At 43.8% G+C, this 22,875-nt stretch overlaps 1 protein-coding gene across 1 annotated transcript in view; it reads right to left on the bottom strand.

Moving 5' to 3' along the window:
- LOC122395504 overlaps nt 1-22,808 on the bottom strand; it is a 28,134-nt gene extending 5,326 nt beyond the window's left edge. Inside the window, exons 1-2 of the mRNA XM_043393119.1 lie at nt 22,598-22,808; nt 2,758-2,863 (exon numbers count right to left, since the gene is read on the bottom strand). Coding sequence (XP_043249054.1) covers nt 2,758-2,863 — 106 coding nt within the window. The 5' untranslated portion in view covers nt 22,598-22,808. The remainder of the gene's footprint in view (nt 1-2,757; nt 2,864-22,597) is intronic.
- Nucleotides 22,809-22,875: the final 67 nt, after the last annotated feature.

Below are 22,875 nucleotides of genomic sequence, written 5' to 3'. Positions count from 1 at the left end.
CTATTGTCACGCGAACTGAAGGGAGCAAAGTGGATTCGAGAAGCTGGTGACATCGACGCTGGTCTCCCCGGCGTTGTCGCGTACGAGAACCGGTGAAAAAGTAAACGAGAAAACCGGGGGGAAGAAGGGGGGGGGCAAGTGTTCAGCACCGGTAATTAAGATGGCGTCAATGTACCCTTTAACGCCCGCGATTCAAGACTCGTAACAATAAATCGGGGACGCGGAAGAAATTCGTTCCCCTCGTCTCGACGACGGCACGAACTGCAAACCTCTTAACCTTAATGAATCTTTGCTCAGTCGTCGACGAATGGAGCAGTTCCCTCGAAAACAGCTCCACCCGGGCTCTATGTACATTTCCTTGCTTTCGTATGCACGCGATACCTGCGAGCAATCGTCAGCTTCGCAATTATCGGCCTGTGTATCGCGTGGAACGCGCCATCGGAGATTATTCTTATATAAAAACCTTAATATTCCCGCGGCTCACGGACTTATCGACTCTCGAGATACGGCATCGTTGATTCCGATCGTATTAATTGCGAGGAAAGAAAACGACAAAAGGTTGCTTTGTAATCGACATTAACTTGCGTGAGATTAATACCCATTTCGCGATGTGAAAGGAACTCAAATACATTCGACGTACATAGTAGTTAGTCTCGAGTGCAAATATGTTTCTATAGACGCTCATAAGCGTCTAAACGTAAATTAAGAGAATCAACAACCACACCTTCCAGGTAAAGAAGTTCGGTTAGTAGGGTCGTTTGATCCATTCGGGTAGTCTCGAAGTAACATTCTGAATTTTAACCTTAATTTATTGTATAAACCGTCGTCCATGAAAGAGGAATTTGTAAACGGGCGATGTTAAATACAAGTATTCCTCATTGCGTTCCTCGAATTATAAGCGAAGCAGTTCCGACGTGTTAAGTTTTAGATAATTATTGCTTCCAGTTGGACGACATTCCTCGAGAACGTAAACCTATTAAACAAGTTCCAACGAACGAAACGAGTCGCTAATATCCATCAGCGGTCGATGGGAATCTGACCGTGTAAAAAGAATTAATCCGACGATTGATACGCGATGCTCGGGCACGGATAACGCGCGAACGTTAAACGTCCCGAGCACAAACGCGAAATAAAAGCGTTTTTCTACGCTGCACATGTATCCACACGCGTGAGTATTCTTTTAGCACCGAGCTGAGTGACCTACTGACCCGGCACACACGCTCAAGCACACGCACGTACGCGCGTGAGTACACAAAATTTCTCGACGATAGGGATACACTTTTACTAAATATTACGTGGCAGCCTAAAAACTTCGCTGGTAAAATTACTCGACGACGCTTTGGAACGAGCGAGCCAGTTCGCGGAACGCTGGGAAGAATCGATTCGGGGTTTTTTACCCTCGGGAACGCGAGATCGCGGAAAATATTAAATATATTTCAACTGTGTTGCAAAACTACGTTAAAAGCATCTATACGCGTTTACTTTTTTAATTTTTTGTAAGCGTAAAGGGAATTGGAGAACCCATTTTGCAAAATTTGTAAGCTCCAAACTACGCTCTCGACTAGTCTTTGATATGAGAATCTAATATATGAGAATTTTCTACAAAATATAGATTTCAAACCATTTCAAATTCTCAAAACAGGACCATTAACAGCGTTTCATAAATTTATTTTACGCAGAAGCTTGGAAAAGAAACAGTTGCGTGGTGAGTAAAGTATCGAGAACTGAAAGAGCTCTGGAACAAAATGGCACAGCTTTTGTCGAAACGCCGGAAGACGCGGAGTTTGGCTTGGAGATCCCTGGATCGTGCCAGTGGCGAACTTTTTCCGCAGCTTCCTGCAGTATGACGATCGAAGTATCCGCAAAGCTTGTCGCAAAGCCAGCCGCCGATGAGAACGTGGATGTGCGAACTCGGATATTTCATTGGCCACGTAATCTAACGCTCGACAAATCCACTACACCTTCTGGCATTCGCCTCGAAGCGATCCACTCAGGAGATCGGCTATTGAATTTGTTCCAAAACCTCTTGGTTCGAGCGTCGAGGAGATTCCACGAAACGAACTACAAACGACAACAGACTTCGATCGACATACATCATTCGGCCAAGAAAAATGGACGCTAAGGCCGAATCCTTCTGTGTTGAACGTGGAAACCTCGTACGCGATCGCACGCGTGAAAACTGTTTCTGGAAGCCGTCCAAACATCGTACAACGGCCATTCTGATCGCTAGAGTCTCTGCAAACCGATTTCTAATCGAGTTTCTGGCGCGCAAGAGTTTGGAAACAATGTTTGATTGGTACAGAAATGATTTGGAGCTATCGTTCGATTCGATTATAAGTATCAGTGAACTATAATTGTTTGCATTTGGAAAACGAAGCCTCAGAACGTAAAATGGTAACTTTAACAACACCACCATTGCATGAGAATTTCGACGTACTGGTCGAAACGATTTTTAAAAACATTCGTGACTATCTGAGAATGTCGCGCCCTTGCAAGGTGGTGAAATAAGTGGTCGCTGATGCTAACCACGGTGCTCGAGTAAACCTTTTGTGGGCGGTCACGCGAGTTAGCCAGCATTGTTTCAGGTAGCTAACAAAGCTTGCAACCCAGGCTGCGGAATCAAGGGTTAACGAGGACGGTCTTTTAATTACGGTCTACAAATTACACAACGTCGCGTTCTTTGCCGTCCCGCGGAGCGTTTAAAAATTACTATCGTTAACAATGTTGCCAACGGTGAACCGACGCTTGCAAACTTACCAGTTTTGTTCTCGAAGGTGGACGAGACGCTTTGACAAGACGAACAGCAGACGAGCCCAGCCAACAGTAGCCACCTACACAATTCCGTCGATCTTCTCCGTGTCATCTGAAACAGCAAATATTGATCTGTATTCTTCAAACCACTCGGCCCCGAGACGAAATTAACTTTCTATTGACGGATGTCAAGAGTCTGTCAGACGCACGGATTCATTACGATTCACTCGAATCTGTCCAGAATCCAGTTGGAAATTCGTTCTCTCGCTGGAACCGGGATAAATATGAAACGGGACAATTTTTTATTCCCGGAATGGCTGGTCAAATTATCGGATTCACGATCAGCTTGAAAGTATTTTATGTATTAAAATAGCCAAATGAAAAATGAAATATTTCAATGATAAATAAAAGTTCCTTCTTAACGGATAAAGCTCGAGGCAATTGGTCGATTAATAATTTTGTCTAGCAGTTTGACCATCCAGTGCAGGTAAACGAGCTTGTACGATAAAAGGAAGTTCGTCGAGGCACTTTAACGAGCTCGAAGGGACGTTCCCGATGTTTTACGAAGCGACTCACGATGCGTGCAATTCGTGTCTCGTTGTCGGCGACCGGCAAGGTTCCCGAATAATTCCAGACGGGTCGCGACCTATCCGAACCGACCCACGAATCGCGTTCCCACGATCTGGACATCCGCGACCGGGCGCATCCTTTTTCGAGAGCGTCGAGAAATCGCTCGGCGGTTACCTTTCATCGACGATCAACCGAGATACAGGCGATAACGAGGGGACTCGACTGAATGAACCGAACACGAGAAAGTGGGAGGATCGGTCGAGAAAATTGCTACGGGCGGATGTTGACTTAGGCTGAAGCTCAGGATCTACGAGCTCGCGATCTATTTCACCTTTACGCGACAGAATTAAGATACACGCATTTTTAACGAGTGTGGAAAATACTGGGTATTGTAACATTCCATATTTTTTATGAGCATAATAACTTTACGCTTCTTCGTGTAAAAGAAAATCAATTATTGTTTGAAACTTCTTGTTATATTCAAATGCAATGGACGCGGTTGAATTTTATGGAAGATTCCTCGAAGCCCGCATGAAATGGAATTTCTATCCCGTCCGTGAATTCTAAAGTATTCGGTAGCGCAATCATGGAGAAACTATCCTATCAATGTTCCAATGTATTAATTAACGAACATCAAAGGGTAATAGCTGGTAGACGAACACCAAAGTCCACGTTTACTGCGACTTAATATCAAACTCCTCGGAACTTGTCTCCCAAGTTGACGCTATTAATACAGATTTCCGTGAGGCTTGTGACGCTAACAGTCACTCCTTCTGGAAGTCAAACTTCATTATCTAGCGATCGGTGGCAGCTTCCATATCTGGATCTAAAGTTTCCGGGACGACAGGTCGCGAATAATTAAATTGAACCATATTTTAAACAAACGATTATAGTTTTGGCATAAGGGGAACGATCTTTTAATTTTATCTCCAGTTCGCTGGATCGTTTGAGCTTCTCTTTATAATTCTAATGATGCTCAGAATCGGTGACGTTTCCGTGAACAAATAATTAAGTAGGTGCGGGTACGCGTCTTGTTTAAATTCGATCAACTACCGAACCGTGAAATTGTCTTATCGATTACAATACGGAAGAAGATCGGTCCGTCGAGCGATCTCGGTGTCGCTAACTGTGAAAACTGTTCGTTATGCTGACGTACGACCGGGTGCTAGACGAGCGTTCACCTATGTAGTAATGGAAATTGATCCCACCTACAGATAAGTGGAAGGACTAATTAGCGCTGTCGTACGGCTGCCGGTTAGCATAGAAATTATCTGCTTGTACGTTCGCGTGTGTCACCGGGGACTCGTCCAGCGAAGCTAGCACGATATTAATAGATTCCGATCGCTAGTCTAACGTCGTCGATTGCAATTTTACCGACGCTGGTGCCGTAAACGTATCGCCAGGAATTAGAAATTCTTTCTCCCGATCGAGTTATTAATAAATTCCGCGTGCCAGGTGGGCCAGGAAACATTCGAAATTCCCAGACGCGACGCTGTCGTCCGTAAATTCGAATCCAAAACGATCGACGGCAATACTTTCACCCGAGGACACGTGCGAATCGCTTTGCCAAGGGTCACGAATCGGCGTCGCTCGAGCGTGCGAGCCTCTTCTGATTTCTATTTGCCGATAAGAACCTCGTAAACCGTGGATCAAGAATCGCTTAAATCCTCATCGAATATCCTCGAGCGTTCGTCGCGACTATCGGGTGACGAGGAACTGACAAATTTCTAAATTCTTGGATCTTTTGATTCACGGATCGCGAATGCTCGGTCAGTCAGAATCTTGATACATTGTTAGATATCGGGAAAAATTCAGGTTTCATATTGGGACCAAAGGAAACTTTAGATGGTCTAAAGAAAAATGGCGAGCGAGAAATAATTTGAAACGATTTGGGAACGAGATGGAAGATCGATTTTTGGATGGTTCGTGGTGGGGATCGAACGAGGGGATGGTGGATCGCAGGGGCCTTGGAAAGCCTGCTTGTAAGCGGTTTTCATCGTGTGTATTTGCACGTGAGATCGCGGCGTATCGAGAGGCAGACACGTGGTAACGGTAGACGATGCTTCGGGCGCCGATCTCCTCTCTCTCTGGAGTAAGATTCCCAAAGAAAGAACGTGGCCGGCATGGACGAGCGAGCAAAGAATGCCGCCTCCAGATTCGGCGAGATACGACCTTGACGCCTCGACGGACCGCGACAGAAGAACGGCCATCTTGAAATTTTCCGACCGCGCAAAGCAACCGATTAAAACCACGAATCGATCATCAATTCTCGTGGAAATAAACTGGACAACCCATAATTGATGCTCCATAGAATCGTTCGTGTATACAGGATGTACAAAAAAGTTGGGACCAAACTCAGGTCAAATAGATAAGATTTGCTTGAAAAGATATAATCTTTTAAAGATGTTTATGATTTATTATGGCAGAACATTCGTCAAACTCTTTCGAATGTTCCCTCCGTATCGGAAATAATAGTAAATGCACTTTGAATACATTCCCGATCGAACGCTTCGTGTAACTGCCACGATAAATCATAAATATCTTTGAAAGCTTATACCTTCTCGATAAATCATTTCCGGACGTAAGTTTTTACCAACTTTTTTCGTCTACATGACCTCGGTAACGCGTGGTTATTCGATAGCCTACGGGCTAAATAAATACTCGCGATTAAAGTGTTTGAAGTTAGTTTTGCGAATCGTGAAAATCCACCAGAAGCCACGTGATTTATATGCGTCTCGTAGAGCGTCACGAACGATCAGGCTTTACGTTATAAAATCGGTTTTATTTCGCGTTTGCGAAGCTTACGCGGAGGAGCCGCGGATCGAACGATCGAATATTGCTAATCTTCGTAAAAGCTTCGCGAGCAAATATTTTCCCGCGAACAGATAGGAACGTTCGAGGGAAAATACGGGTGGCAGGTGTTAGTCCGTCCGTGTATACGAAACTCGCTCGTGGCTTTCCTAAAAGTCACGCTTGGAAATTTATGTCAATTTCCACGACCCCTACTACCTTCCACTCCCTTAAATATTTGTTGCCTCCTTCGTGGAGTCGTATTTCTACTTAACTATAATTTATGGACGCGCGGCTAGGATACCTGGAGGATATAAGAGGAAAACAGGAAGAACGGAGAAAGTAGACGCAAAGATCGCCGTACAAGAATCGACTATTCCGAACGTTCTTCGGCAATTACTGCATCTCAAAGGTTACGGAACCGGGACGTTCCAGAGTTATCTCCTCCGTCCCGACGCGACAAATTCCACGATTATTATTATTTCTCGCGCTTTTCCAAGTCTTCTTATTCACCGTTGTCCCGGGATTTTTCCGACTATTATTGCTTCCTGCAGGAATTTCTTTCAGGCGTTTGCTCGGTTCTTTCATTGTTATTAATACCAGCCTATACTTTTACAGCCGCTAATGCATATTCATAGATACGAAACTACCGATGACAGTAATGAATCATTCGATAATCCCAAATATGCAGCCGCGCGATGGGAACGAAAGGGTCAACCGAAACACCGGTTTTCTCCTGAGGAATTAATCCCACATTTTGTATAATACCGATTGCTTAAATAAAATTATTTTGTTGCTGTCGCGGACCTTCAAGACTTCGACTCAAGAGTTTACATTTAAAAGTGATTTCAACGCGTGGAAGGCAGCGTCGAGTAAATCTCTATAAATAGCGTTTCAGGCGAATTAATCTTACATTTTAATTTACAACCCACACCGATACATTTTATATTCCCATTCCCCATAACACTTTTTATTTACCTCTTCGGCAGTATCCTTTCTTTCTTATGTCCAAGCTCGATCGCGAGTCAAGATTCACTCGGATTAGGTTGCAAACCCGCAGTCTCTTGTTCGTTTTTATTCGTCGAATAAAGTCGTTAACCAAGAAACGAAATGGACAGCTCGATAAAACTGCCCCCCGCCACTAATAACGACAAGTTATCGAACGCGAGAGCAGAAAGCAATATTACGCGTCGCGCCGGGATCAGCATTTTTCGCGGATGCTCGGGTACTTTTTTATTCCGCGCAAATTGAATCCGTTCAATCTGGTACGCGGTATCACGCTCGGTGGGAAACGATAAATAAAGCAATTTTTTCAGGCTGTTGTTTCGGCCAGTGATTTCGCGGGATCTCATCTGCCTACGCGGCGAATCGAGTATTATTCACGGTGCCAATCGATGGTAAGAAACGAGGTTGCAACAAAAAAAGAACGATCGCTTCTTCCCGAACCGGCCACGCAACGATGTATAATTACCGTTTACATCGTTAGAAAGTTATTGTCGGCGCGTGTGGATCGCTTGTTCTCGATCGTCTCGTTCTCGGATCGATCGTCGACGGACCGTGGACCGATGGACTGATGTTTATGCATCCACGCTACGTACATGTTCCTCGTTAACTAAACCGACCGTGTGCTTCTGGCTAATAAACCAACTTCGACGGTCGACAGATGTAAGTACGACTAAATTTACATCCAGACCGTTTGCAACGCGATAATTAGCGAATTTTTTAATAGATGGATAGTTAGAGTAAGTAGAAACAAAGTAATTTCGAATGTTTTTAAGGAACAAAGGGGGGCGTAAGGATAGTATAAAAGTAGGCTGTATTAGGGCTATTACTCGGTGGTTTTGTTGGCTGGATGATTGCGCGAATTTTCAGGCCCGGTTTCCTGCAACGATCGAGGCGAGAAATGGAACGGAAATCGGAGTCTGCGTTCGAAGACGTTCAAGATGGCGACGATGGAGGAACGATAGAACGTGAAACAAATCGGACTGTTCCTCGAGGAGGCGATTAACAGTGGAGTGTCGAAAAGAAGGTTAAGCGAGACATAGAGATACATAGCTGGACAGGTCGAACGAAAGCAGAAGCCGCAGCCGTCGATCGTGCCCGACGAATCGAAATTAAGGTCGCTCTAATTTACGGTTCCGTACACGCGAGACACCTTACGTAACAGTTCTTCCGCAAGATGAGAAATACTTGTGTACGAATCGAGACACGCGTCGCGTTGCGCCAAAGTAAACAGATCGCAATATCGCTTGCGTTTTGTCTAACGTCTTATTCTCTGATAGAGAAGGGGTCGATCAGTGACACGAAAAGAGGTCAAGTATTAGAACTTTCGATGTCGACAGTTCCCTCCCCACCCTTTTCTCTCGATAGATGTCCACGAAGAATTTTGTTGCACACGAAAACTTTAACCCTTCCAAGGCTATTTAATTTAAAAGGAAGAGAAACGATAGTCTTTATTGGTTTCTGGAACAACAGATTGTAACACTTTGTTCGGACCACATGGCATGTAATAGTTTTGTTACTCAAGTTCGAAAAACAAAACGAAACCTTGGCGTTCCTACCAAACGCAGAGAAAAACTTTACGAGGACGTAAACCTGACTTTGGTGTATCGTAAAATCCGTTCCTCATCCCCGATTACTAAATATTTTAGAAGAGGCTCGTGTTTTTTTTGCGTACGAGATAAGAGATCGAGAAGGTTTCTGTAAATTGGTACAAAACGATGCTATTCCCCTTTTCAAACGTCTGTAAATATCGCCTGGACCAATAAATTTGAGAAAGACGAATGATACGAGTCGAACGATCTAATGCACGAGCAATGCGAATGAGAAATATGTTTCGAAGCACGAAATTGGGGGAATCGGTTCCGCCAATTACTCTCGCCGGGTGCTCGTCGACGATAAAAATGAGAAAAAACGTGGGAACCGATGGATAGAAAACACTAACAGGTACGACAAGTTTAATAAGAGCCCTAATATATGTGGTGGCTCGAGCACGGATAAGTGAAAGGCAAAGATGAGAGCAGACGATTAGACTATCGTCCGATCCGAGCCTTTTTATTACGACCATTATTACTTCCCCGGTTCGCTAACCTTTCGATAATGTAGGATGCGAGGAAGTTATGATTATTAAGGAACAACGGAAAGACCGCGATTAATTTATCGACGCGGGGTATCGTTTGAGAACACTCCGCCGTAGTTTTATGTCGCAGTTTGGTACAATGTTCCAAACCGCAACGTTAAAGCTGTCGTTATTATTTTGCGCGTCCTCCCATACACCTTTCCAATAAATCATCTTTCGATAAGTCATCGTAAATCGACTTTAAGACATCTTTACAGCCTCGCGAAGAGGAGGGGAGGGGGCTTGTGATTAAAATTTTCAAGCCCGTCTTCCGCCTCGAACACCCGGCTACAGGAGATCCTGGAGGCCAACGCTGACACGTCCTGGTGAACGTTTCACGAAAACCTGCGACTACAAATTACGTTTTTGGCCCCTTAAGACACTCTTCTACACGTTTTTTTCACCGTGTATCGGAGGAATACCTAAAATATTTTTAAATCGCTACTATTTGGTAACCTTTTGGATTTCGACGTCTGCAGGACTCGAGACCGTTACGAAAACCGATTTTTCGATCATTTTCAAAGGAGAGAGAGCAAAGTTTTGTTGTGGAGGGGGGGTAAGGCGAGACGAAAACCGGAGCGGGAAGAAACACGCGGCGCGAACGGCCCTGAGATCGAGGTTGGATCGCGAGACAGCGTGGCCCCATGGTTTCACTTTATCTCTCTCCTGTGGACCACACAAGGTTATCGTGCGCGCGAGCGCCTCGGCACGCATGTAAATCCGTGCTTGCGTGCGCGCGAGAGTATCGACGCACGGCCACGGGATCCAGACTATGCTGATGGGAATTAATGATCGATGTTAACCGTCGGCTTATGCCACGGGTTTCCGGGAAACGTTCGCGTATCGAACGAAAGTGGTCTCCCGGTATCCACCGATGCCGAAGATCACCAATTATCGAGGTTAATAGCCGGGCGAAGAAGTTGCGCGTAACGCTCGATCCGTGATCTTTGGATGCAACGATCGACGCGCCAGGTTATAGCACGGACAATGCAATCGCTATAATCAACAGAGATCATCACGGTTCTCGGTTACGAGAAGAAAACGATTAACAAATTATTCTGCTATCGAATAAAATAAAAGATCCGTCGGTACGCGTGTCTGAGTTCGAAAGGAATTAACGTGAGATTAAACGCGGCGGAATGATCGAAATGGATCTATTTGTTTTCTTCTCGAAGAACGAGTAGAATTAAAATTGTTAAAACCGTCTTAACCTACTGACTATTCATGGTCCCAGATTATTAATGGTCTAATTAATTGCGCTTGTATCTCGAATTTAATTGATTTTAATTTCTGTCCCGAGGCCTTTGCATAACATACCGTCTTTTTTTTTGCTATCGGAATTCTGCACACTTCTGTGTCCTTGTTGATCGTAATTTATCACTATTACTGTACATTGCACCGTTCTTCTTTGGAATCGTATCCTTTTAATTATTGAAATTGCAAGGACACAAGGCAGCGTTCGATCTTGGAATTTAGTCACATCTTTGGAGTTTGATCGCCAACACGGAAAGAAATTAAACTCCAACGGGAATGGTATACTGTGCAGAGCTCGTAAGATGATTAGTGGGATGGCACAGAGGCGATAGGAGCCCTATACGCTTCGCCTGATTCGCAAATGCGTGTCCGTGGAGGCGTGACTAATCCACCACGGCCAATTACGCACGCGTTTCGTCTCTGTATCACTGCACAGTACACTCAACGTCCCTTCAAACCACTGCAACGTTCTCAAACCATCGTTCCAATTTAACAAGGACAGTTCCCTCGCGGATCACATATGTACCGAAAGCGGCTTCAAACGGATTAAAACGAAAGTTACTGCAAAGTAATAATAAAGGCTTAGGCAAATCGTTACCTCTTTAATTAAAATTGAACAAAGAAAACTGTGTACATTTAAAAGTGATTTCGACGCGTGAAAAGTAGCATCGAGTATATCTCTGTTAACCCTTAACGCAATTGACCTCCATTAGTCCATTACTTTTTAAATTTGGTTTAAATAATTCAGTCGAGATTGAGAGTTAATAGCGTTACAGACGAATTTCAATTTGTAACAAACGCTCCGATTGCTCCAGTCTTTCCGAGCAACTATCGTTTTGGGCCCGTGGGTTGAGAAACGCTGGTGTGGAATTAAAGAACCGGAGCATTTCGCGCGTTACGATAGAACAAATCGTGGAAAATCGAACGGTGGTTCGAATAGACCGAGCAGAAACAGCTGTTCTTTTCATCGGTAGGAGAAACCTTTAACGAGTGATCGAGCCAGAGGGCCGCGGGGGGACCGATGGCCCCAAAACGATACCGGCCTATATTAGCTAAGAAGGCGTATTACGTATGCAGGCCGTTCAGTCTCGCCACCGCTCCTCTTCTCGCGTGCGTTGAAATTTTCATCGTGGCTGGGCCTTACGGGATATACACTCATGCGAAACCGTACCGATACGCAGTCCCACGAATCTTCGTCGGCGGGGCCCCGGCGACGCGGCATAGCGCGAGCAATAAAAGCCCGCAAAAGCGAGAAAAAGTAGTCGGTCCGCAGGCCTCAGAGAGTCTCGGGCCCGTCAAGACGTCGAGATAAGCCCGACAGTTCGATCCGAGAAATCGATTCTCGGCTTGTCATTACTTAACGTAACAGCGATTGCGCTTGTAACGCGCCAACAGAAAAATACGATCGAATTAATGACGCGAACACGCTCGACGGAACCCACGATCGACGCTGCCTCGATCGTTTTATTACTTTTTTTCCTCCTTTTTTTTTTCTCTCTCTCCTCTCTCGACTTTCTCTCGCGAACTATCGCAAACTCGTCTCTTCCGTTCTAGAAATACGCCGCCAATTTTTAGGATGCAAACGTTTCTCGACCGGTATTAGAGAATTTCACTGCCGTCATTTTTGACCTTACTTAGCGTTTTGAGAGACTCTCGAAAACTACTTTGCTTCGTCTCGGTTTGAAGGATGATTTATCGGGAAATCTCGACACTGGACTCGACTATTTTGTTAGAAACTTAAAAACTGAACATTGACGCGGTTAAAATAAGAGATTACAGCGATTTCCTGCGGTTCGCAAGAATTTTTTGTACCATACGTACTTCTGTCGGAATCGTGTCCCGAATAGGGGTCACACGATTTACATGTGTTCGCTCCTTACATCGATGAGGATTTCTCCAGTTCTTTTCTAGGTGGTCTTCCACCTGATTGGAGAAATGACGAAAGTTATGGGCTCCCGTGAACGGCATCAATCCCATGAAATAAATTACACCAACGAGACAGAGATACGCGTTAAGAACATCTATATGCGCCAACCGATTAATTCTCGACAGCGTGCCTCTTTCGTTCGTGATTCACTCTTGAGAATTCTCTCCTCGAGCATGCACCCTCTTTTCGATATCAAAAATACACCTTTTGACGACCGTTTCGGGACACGAAACAAAGACAATTAATCTTCTATCCGTCGACGTTGTTTCTCACGATCCGTGGACCATTTCGTTCGCACGATCCACGTTCATAAATATTTATCAAAACATATACGACAGTACGATCGAAGTGATTAATGGTATATGGATCCTAGAAATTATAATACGTACATCCAAAAATATTCTGATTACTCGAGCATGGTTTTCAGTCTAAAATTTTTCAACTTCGGAGCCTTTTCTTTTCGAATCGATTCCGGTTGATCTCAAGCGCCATTTCCAGCAACTTTTCCTCCCTCTTTTTCTATCAGCATTTCTCGAGCGTCGTTTGGTAGTAATATCGTCACAACCTTTTCCTCTCGCCGACTTGGCAAATTCTATTATCGCAACGTTTCTATTTTCCATCGCGTTCGACAGTGTTTTCCGAATGAATCGACACCGGCCGTACTCTTCTCCAACAAACATTTTAACAACGACGCGTTTTTTCTATTCACTATCGTTGAATGCCGGAGAATAAAAAAGGTGTCTTTGTTCCATCGACAGCTTCGTTTCGTTTTTTCTCTGCTATATTGGGGATTTATGGAAAAAGAATGGAGGCGCTGAAACTCTACGCGAAAATACGAACAGGTGTGGCGAAAAAACAAAATTTGTCGCGTCTTTCGTTGCGATCTCAGGCTTTTTCAGTGAAATTTTGATGAAATATTACTTGAAATTCTACAAAACTCTGCACTCGTTTGAATGTACGAATTGCAATGGATAATATTGCTAAAAATATACGATGATCTACGATTAATAAAACGAATTGAAAGTGTCGTTGACTGGATTGGCTTTGAAACGAGGTGCAGTTCCTCGGGTCAGAGAACAAACGGCGATTCCGGTACACGGTAAGCTCGATGATTTCGCGTTTTCGCGACGATCAATCTCGAGAGACAAGCAGGTCGGCGGCGATTCGTTGCAGAAATGATTGCGTATTGGGCCAACGATTGTAAATGCTTGTAACTCGTATAAGGAAAGAACAACCGCGATAAATTTGCCTGCACCGACAACCATGATCGTAGGCAATTCATCACTAGACCGTTACGAAGGCATGCAAAATTATTTTCTCCTTCCCTTTCTTCTAAAACATCGTTGTATCGCGATATCGACATAAATCCGTACGTATTCGAACGCTTGATTAAAGAAAAAACAACAAAAATTTGCGTTTAAAATTGAAAAAACTCGAGACTCGATCGAGCCGATATTTGTGGATCTTGCCAATCAACGGGATTGCGGATAATTTAGCTCGGGAACCTGGTCGTTTCGAAATAAATGCGATCCGCGTCCGTAGCTACGCGAAATTGTCAATTTAGCTGCGTTGGAGTTGCGGTCGCAACCGACGCGATATTCCATTTCATTTCCATATACAATTTTCGCTCGACTGTGGCACATTTCTGAGATAATTGCACGCCTGGTAATACCCGTCTAGTATCGTTTGAGAAATCGTTACACCGATATTAAATTACCATTAGCTCCTCGAACGCTTAATTGTTCCACTCCGTATTGAATGCGTTCCCACAGATGCTTTCACTAGGAGACCCTCATTACAACGTGTACGGGAACTACACGCGAATCTATATACTCGTCTTACACGACGTGCGTGTACATTAAACTTGCGCGCTGTTAATTCATGCGTACACGTGTATCTGTCGTCCCTGTCGTGTTTATCATTACCTATTAGCGGTTTTGTATGTTCACGGGCGTTTAAATGCACGCGACCGTACGCGCGTATTTCGATTCAAGAACGTGTACGAGCATGGAGAGCCTTGTCGGTGGCTGATCAAACAAACTGTTCTCTTTATTTCACCGTCAATTTCTCGCTTCTCAAACATCGTAGAAACGTTTACTGTGGGAGACGTTCGTCTACTCTGCTATTACTGCGATCCGACCGTTCGTAAGAGTTGCAAGTAACATGGGAATTATACTTGGCGGCTGAAAATTTGTTCGATTTCTACCAGTCCCCGATCGCTCGAATGTATCGAACAGAAACGTAATTAAGGTTACGACAGATGGGCCAATTTTCAAGCTCTGAAACTCTTCTGATCCGCCTGTCGATAATCTTTGTCGACATATTTTATGTTTATCCAAAGCATAACACAGCTAACAGAGGAAACTGCGCTCGAAAATTACGAACAAAAACCATCGTAATTAATTCGAAAACAAATTGTTTTCCTCCCTTCCTATCGATTGAATTTTTTAACGACCGCGGTTCAATTAATATTCCTTCGACCAGTTGCTTCGACGCAATTTTGGGGCGCCGTTTTAGGGAATTAAAACTATACATTCTCCCAGGCAAGTTTACAAATGCTTGTAATTAAAATTTTTTTCCCCCCTGTTCGTTTCGTTAATTACATCCGCGTGGGCTTCGAATCGAGTCGTGGTTGATATTATGCGTTGCAGAGGGTTAATTTTCTGGGACGAGTATCTCGAAAAGCACTCGTTAAACGAGATTAGAGATATAAATAAAAATACACTTTATTTGTTGCGCTTACGATAATTTAACTTAGAAAATGAGAAACTTTCGGGACCGATTGGCCTTTGAACTTTGGCTACAGTTCGGACAGAGCCTTTATTTTTGACGATGCGCCGCTCGACCCGTTCGCGAGCGTTGTCGAAAATCGATGCACCCGATGACCTCTTGACCAGATATTTACCGATTCTCGTAAAACGTACGAGTTCCTCGAGCGGGCCGCGTATATCGCGTGTCCTCGATAATTGCTTCGCGGCTACGAGCTCGTTAATTGCCCCGCCGAAGGGCGCCAGAAGACGAACGTTCCCACAGAAATGAGAAATCCGAATGAAAACGTCGCTCACGCCTTCGAGACCAGACCTACATACAACGAACGTTGCTTCTTACTAAAATTCAATCAATTAAATAGCTACTCACGGTGGCTGATTTCACGAATCCTACGAAAGAAAAATATTCGCGTCCCCAGAACGATTTACAATCGTTCATATTCCGAAGCTATTCGATCCTTTTACATAAATCGATTCCTTGGACTGCTGCATAAAAGATGAGAGTCTGAGATTATCGAAGACTTAATGTAACAATTTCGGAGATACTTCCTCTTTCTTTTCGTATCCATTTTCCGGAAGCAACTTTTTCCTCCGATGTTTCTTAATATTGTAAAATGTAAGACATTCGAGATGATCGAGTAATTTCGTTTGCACGTAATTAATATAATATATAATGGTTCCGAGTAGAAAAGAGTCACGATCTGAAAAAGTTAAAATGTAAAATGCGATAAATGCTAAAAGAGAAAGTGTGAAAAAGGCTAGAAAGCGTTCCTATAAATACCTTGTCAATAAGAAAAGGAGGAGAAACCAAAAAGTAGTCCGGACCGTGTCCGAAAATAGTTTCCTTTTTCTAATTCGCGGCAATTTGCTTTGTCGCAAATATAACGATACGTCACGCGGAAACGAGACACGCGTTTACGAGTAGTTTGCTTTGGGAAATAATCCGTAAAAGGAAAATGCTTGGGTGTTAAAGTGGCGATAAAAATTGTCTGAGATTGAACGATGGACGTGAAACGCTACACTCGCGAAAGTGAATACGAGTTTAATCGTTTTTTATATTCCCACTTCGCTGCGAGGGATCCGTCGAGAATTTACGACGTCTCGCGACAAGATTTTCGCATAAGGCGACGGATTGCATCGCGGTACTACGATACGATTTCACAACGCCTTAACATGCATACGCTCCAAACATAAAAGGATTGTCTCTGACACACTTTTTGTCTATAACGCGTATACGTCTCCGTACGCTCAGATTTGTTGAACCTAATTGACTTCAATTGCTGCGATGTCACCGACCAAACTATGTTCACCGACTCCCCTAACCCTCGATCCGACCTCGACGAGTCCTAATCCAAAGCACAAACGAAGTTTCAACCCTCTCGATCATTCGATTCGTTCGTGCGTTCAAATTAAGAAAAAGTAGAACTTGACTCGACGCGTGGATAAATTTTTTTCGTTTTCTTCCGTCCTGGTTATCCTACTTTCTATCAGAATTGAAATAGCCTTCAATTAACTAAACCGTAAATTATGTATATAAAATGGTATTTTATAAAAATAATTGGTATTAGCGGAGTATGAAAACTGAATTAATCGTCGGATTTTTATCGAGCTACTGCTATTCCATAAACAAACGATGAGTTAAAAACGGTGTTTCGATGAAAAAGCGACGGTCAAAGCACGATAAAACGTTCGCTCGACGCGAACGATCTCTGCGAAATTGCATCCGGTCGCGAGTCGTGTTTTCGCGGCTCGTTGGATCCATAACGATCCCTCTTCAAGATCCGTAAATTTGTTATTCCGTGCAGATTCGAGCTTCCTTTTTAAAAGTATCAATGGACGGGTAATATCATTTTTCACGTTCCTGGAAGACCATCATTCGAATACCATAACTGGGATATACGTCGTTTGTATTCAGAGCCCCTAAGTTTGTCCTACGAGGTTATTTCTTCTAAAACGTCGGCGAACAGGTATTTTGTAAACTTATCTGACGAGAGAATCTACCACGACCTTCTTCTTTTTGCTCTTACGTTTCGCGGAGAAGAAAAACCCCGAGCTAGGTGCTGCACGGCGACGAAAAATCCATCTCGAAGTCGAGTGTTTTCTGCCTTCTACTGCGATCGACTCGATCTTCGGAATTTTCTTCTTACCCACGGTACATTAAATTTCTCTCCGGTTCCCGGTAAAAAGTCCAACGGGACGCAAATCCGAAGAACGTCCAAAGAAGTTTATCGATATCGTTGGATTCATCCTAGATCTCAAGAATTCTCAAACTTGGGACGAGCTGTCTTGCAAGTCCATTTTTATTTCACGATAAAAAAAAATGATAATAATACGAAACCATTGCAAATCAAACAAACACTATGGAAGCATCTAAGTTTTGAAAACTAACAATAACAAATGTATTTAGTGTAAGCCAAGAAATTCTAGTAAATATTAATAGATTTTCCATGGACTAAATTTTGTTTTATACATGATATTCTAGTTAATATATTTTGCTGTTTTAAGATGTGAGTAAAATAGAGTTCTAGCCTAGTTGTACTAATAGTTTGATAGCCCCTTGGTACTCCAGCAGGTAAATTTAATTTGTCTAGGTTGTTGTGTGTTGAAAATTTTCTTGAACGATCCCCCATTCGCTTTGAAAAACAGTGATTCAAACAGAACGCGAGTTCCGATCGTTTGGAAGGCAACGAAAAAAGAAAGAAGAGCGCGACAACGGGACATGAGTATCCTTCCTCGCCGCTGAACTTCCCTTTGGATTTATGAATGCTGTTCGGTGCAAAGGGACCATGCTCGTTTCCTGGTTGTAAAGGGAGATATATGAACCTTATGGGACACCGTACATTAAACCGGGAACAGTCTGTGTCTGTGCGTGCACGTATTACGTACCGGCAGTGCCGAAAGGGTACAAAGTTATCTCGACCGCAATTCGGTGGTGCGATTTCGCGGCGAAATATATTTTGACGCTCTTCGACGCGCAGACCGGAAGACCACGATATGTTACAATCCTCGATACGTACAATAAAATACTTTGGAAACGTCGTAGGAGTCTAACGAATGTTATCGAATGCGAGGCAAATGAAAGATGTTTCCTCGTTGATTATTGGTCAATATAAATTTCGAGGAACTCGAGTTCAAATCGACTTTAAATAACTGTGGAAATAAATTATCATTCTCCGGGGAAGCATTATTATTTAAAATTTTGTGATTTTAGATTTTTGACGAAGCTTCCCGCTCATTCACAGGTACTCGCTTTTTCTTACGACATACCGCCACAAATTCATTCTGTGAACTAACTATGCTACATTTATGAGCACTTATTCTTTCAAAAAGCTACAGAATGCAGTTGATGTACAAAAATATAAGAAATACTTAAAATAAGATGCGAATTATTACATTTAGGGGTTGAGACAGCCCTCTACGAAGGTCCTATTTCGTTAATTCTATTAATAAAAACATGAATTTGCTTAAAGATCCGTAGTCTACCGACATGCAAAGACTCGTGGGGTTTCGAAGATCGGTGCAACGAGGTCCTGGATCGCAAGAAATGTTTTAAACGGTCGGGGAGATTGATCTACGAGTTGATCGGGATGATACACCGAGAAAATCGGGTATGAATTCCCCGAAGAGGAAGACGGAGAACGGTTTCCCGCAGGCGACCAAAGGGAGACGAAAGTTTGGCACTCTTCCTGAATGCCGATGAAACAGATGCAATTTCGTGCGCGCGAAGAGTCGGCTGGATTGGATACAAGAAGGGTATTGCGGAATAGGACGGGGGAAAAAAGGTGGCGACCCAGTTCGAATAGTTTCCATATATGTTATCCCGGCGAACGTCGTTTAGGCTGATTCGCATGAAAGAGCTGATTTCAGTAAAAGCTTGCCAAGCGATGTCGCGGTTCCTGTCGCGAGCCGGCGTTCGTCATAAAGGAAACTTTTCCGTATTGTGAAAAGCCGCGACGCGTTTCAATCGGCGACCATGCTTTCCCGGCGTGAAAATTGTTAACAAACACCGCCGATAAATCCTCCGACGCGCGCAGATACGCGTACGGGGCGCCAATCTTTTCGTGGCAAGCTTCGTTTGTCATTTGATTCTAATGAAAACATTTATTTAGACAAGAACAAAAATTATGACATCAAACGTGGCCAGTGTTTTGCATTCGAGGAGCTAATATGCTGTTGCAAAGGAATGCAATTGCTTTCTGGAGGATGGCAGAGTGGCGCACAAAGACTGGCCCGCGGGCTAAACATTCGTCGAGTTTACCCTTTAAAGATAAAGATGTAACTCTAATTCGTCTTCAAACTTAAGGATAAACAACGTTTCATCCTTGTAATCCTGTTTGAGCTACAACCTCCTTTTAATCTCAATTTTATTTCCTCGTTATCGATTCCTCTGGAACAGAATCTACCCTCTCAAATAAATACCAAAGTTAATTACCCAAGGAAAGGAATTATGAAAATTCCCGATATTTAAGACAAATGATTTCAAAGAAGAAACTTGGTCAAAGCAGTAGCAAGGAAGCATTTTTCGCGATTTTCTATCGGTGGTGAAGCGAACGACTCATTGTGCTCGTGCCAAATTGCACTGGAAAGCATTTTCGCGTGGCAACAACGAATCGGTGGAAACAGTGCTACGTTTGCTTATGCGAATTTCCTCTGGCAACCAGAGCCAGCAACGAGTGCACGCGTCGGTGCGATTAATGCCAATCAAGGGGGCGATTTCGCGTTCTGAATTCGAGATCGCGTTAACGCGAGAAATCAATAGGGCCGCAAAACCGAGCCGATTAAAGATGCACGAGGGAACGGAACCGCAAATCGTGAAACGCCGCGCAAGGCCTTTCGATCTGAATGCCCGATAACTAGAATTCCGCGACAGGCCACTCCATTCTGCATTCCTAACGCGACGTGTTGCTAAAATTTCCAACCAAGCGTCCGCCATCTTTCGAGAACTCCGTGGCGAAACGAGCTTAACCCTTTCGATCACACGTGTTCCCAACCGCCGACTACGTTTTTGCAAAAAAACAATGTATTTACAACAGAGTTCGAAACTGTTATGAGACTTTCCCCGAGCTACGTGGAAACCGGAACTTTTATAATAAAAGTCCTCGCGTTCGAAGTTCCGGGACACGACAAACAACAGATCTTGAAAATAAAAATTCTAGCTTCGATGGAATTTTTAAGAAATAAATGTCTTTTCAGTTTCAAAGAATAAACAAATTCTGTTAATTTAAATCGAGAACATTGATATCCTGTACTTTTTAGACGAATTTGATTTAAACGCCTTAACCGTATTTTATATTATTCTCATTCACAAATTCGCTACTTTCACTCGAGGCACGATTTTGGAAACACTATTTAGAGAACCGAGTATATACGTTCTAAAAAATCTTAAAACGAGTCAATCTGCTCCTGATGAAAAGTGGAGCATGTAATAATAGTCGCTTTAAAGATTAACCTACGATTTCCAATACTTATTTTCGTACAATTCGTTACCGAATATTCTTGTATCCGAACAAAGTCGAGTCGCACGATTTTCGAAACTCTCCACCAACTCCAATTAACTGCGCTTCTTTCTCGCTTTTCCACTCTATTACCTTTGTTCCTGGTGTCGAACGGCTGCCATAAATCCGCGAACGAGAGTAAATCGTTCGTGGCGCGCGTAGAACGGATCCGAAACGAACGACGTGTCGGTTTTAAGTTGGTAAAAAAAGAGCAGGGATCACGGGGTCGTGCGCGGAACGTAAGCCAGTCGTAACTATCCGTGCAAACGCGAGTGGAACATCGAGATTAACGACGAAACGCGCGTTAAATCGTTTACCAATCGTTGCACGGTGACACACTGGCATAAACCACACACGATCCGGCTGACGTATCGTAAGTAACCTTTAGCTCGAGTTCCCGAATGATCCTCCGTGGCACACGGAGTTCCTGTTTAATGGGACACATTAGCGTGAACTCATTTTCGATCGTGCAAAATACAAGGCTAGAAACTGGAACGCGTCGAGACACTTTTCTAAACGAAGATACAACGAATCGATGTAAAGTCGATTTTTCTTTAACGGAACCATTAATTACCGATCGTTCCGCGCGCAAAATCATCGAGATATGCTCGTTTTTGCGTTAGGAAGTTGCTTTATTCGAACATTTCACTTATCGTTAACGTTCAAACATTTAATTACACGGCGTTTTACATTTTTCATTTCATTTTCAAGTTACGTAGCAGTTGTACACGCGCAACCGGTCTTAATTGCCACTTTCGTGGCACTGATTGAAACAAAAAGCTGCGAGTACGTTTGGTTTTCGAGCCTTTTTCCAGTTCACAATCTGTAATTCATTTATTCGGACTTTCTTATTAGTAAAACCCATTACGTCTTGTTTCGAACTGATTCGTTCGAAATTAGACTTAATTACGGTTCCATTAGCGAGTGCAATATGCACCGATGCGTAAAAAAAAAAAGAGTACCTGGACCGTCGGGGAACAGTCCGCGACGCGGGACTCAATGCCTTTCGGTCGATTTGTTGCAACTTTGCGTGTAAAAGCAATACAGCTTGTCCCAGTTTCTATAGTACATCGGGTGTCAAAATAATATTGATACTTCGATACATTTAAACGCACGCCCGCGCCAAAACATTCTACTGTTATTTCCGGAATTTCGTCTATTCGAACGTTGCACGGTTGACCAAAACATTTAAAATTCGCGAAGCAGCGGGGGATCGTCGACCGAGCGGAGTAAATCCGTTAAAACGTTCGTACGCGTGTCTTTTGCACGATGGCTGTCCTTCGAGTCTCGAATAAAAAAAAAAAAAAAACAGCACGAAACACGGCTCGCCGGAGTTCATTTTTCTCGACATTTTCTTCCCCGTCGGTTCGTCGGCTGCTCTATATAAAATTTTTTGCGCGCGAATCGCTCGTGCGATTAATGCTTTCGACGCATCAAATACAAACGAAAGTCCTTCCTTTTGTTTTACGACTTTCACCCGAAGCATCGCGAACGCTCGACGATACAGGGTCACCGGAGCCAGTAGACGATCGAGAAAAAAACTATTCTCTCTATTTTGCCGCCAATTTATCGCGCAGAGACTATCGCCGGGTGTAAAAATGTTCGATTTCTAGCGATCATCGATCGCCTTCTGTTTTCGAAACTTTACTGATTCGTCTGGTCTGTACTGTGGTAACTTTTAGAAAATTGGACGGTCGAATCTCGATGCTTCGAAACTCCTCCGTATTAATTGGAAGCCAAGGCGCAGATGGGACAATCTCACTATAGATATCGCGAAACTTTATTCCCCGATAATTTCGAGAAAATCAAGATCAACAACTGGGTCACCGCCTGATCGGGCCGGCCGACGATATTAATCGGAAACTCGGAGCTTCGGGGCTCTCTTGCGTCGTAAAAATAAAATGCGGAAAAATTGAAAACTCACCGTGATCGCGAGGAATCCCTTTCCTGGTCAACGGATCCTGTCCCTCGAGCGACGTTAGCTTTATCGACGCGTCCTAAACCGTGAGCAGCGACGCGTTTCCGTCCACGAGCATAGTTTCCTCTTCTATTGTCTCCGCGGATTCGTCTTGCCCTCGAACCGCCGGCGACTGGGGCCGAGAAGGGCAGCGAGGGTGAATTCCCGTGAAACTTTCCTCGTCGCGATCTCGCGGGGGCACCGAGAGCGCCGCGGCTTCTGTGGCGCGACGTATAGATCCGATC

Source organism: Colletes gigas, unplaced genomic scaffold (genome assembly GCF_013123115.1).
Source record: "Colletes gigas isolate AHSC1104 unplaced genomic scaffold, ASM1312311v1 Colletes_gigas_Sc00001, whole genome shotgun sequence".
NCBI classification, from domain to species: domain Eukaryota; kingdom Metazoa; phylum Arthropoda; class Insecta; order Hymenoptera; family Colletidae; genus Colletes; species Colletes gigas.
Note: the sequence above shows the minus strand (reverse complement) of the source record. Positions and strands in the feature narration are given on the sequence as shown.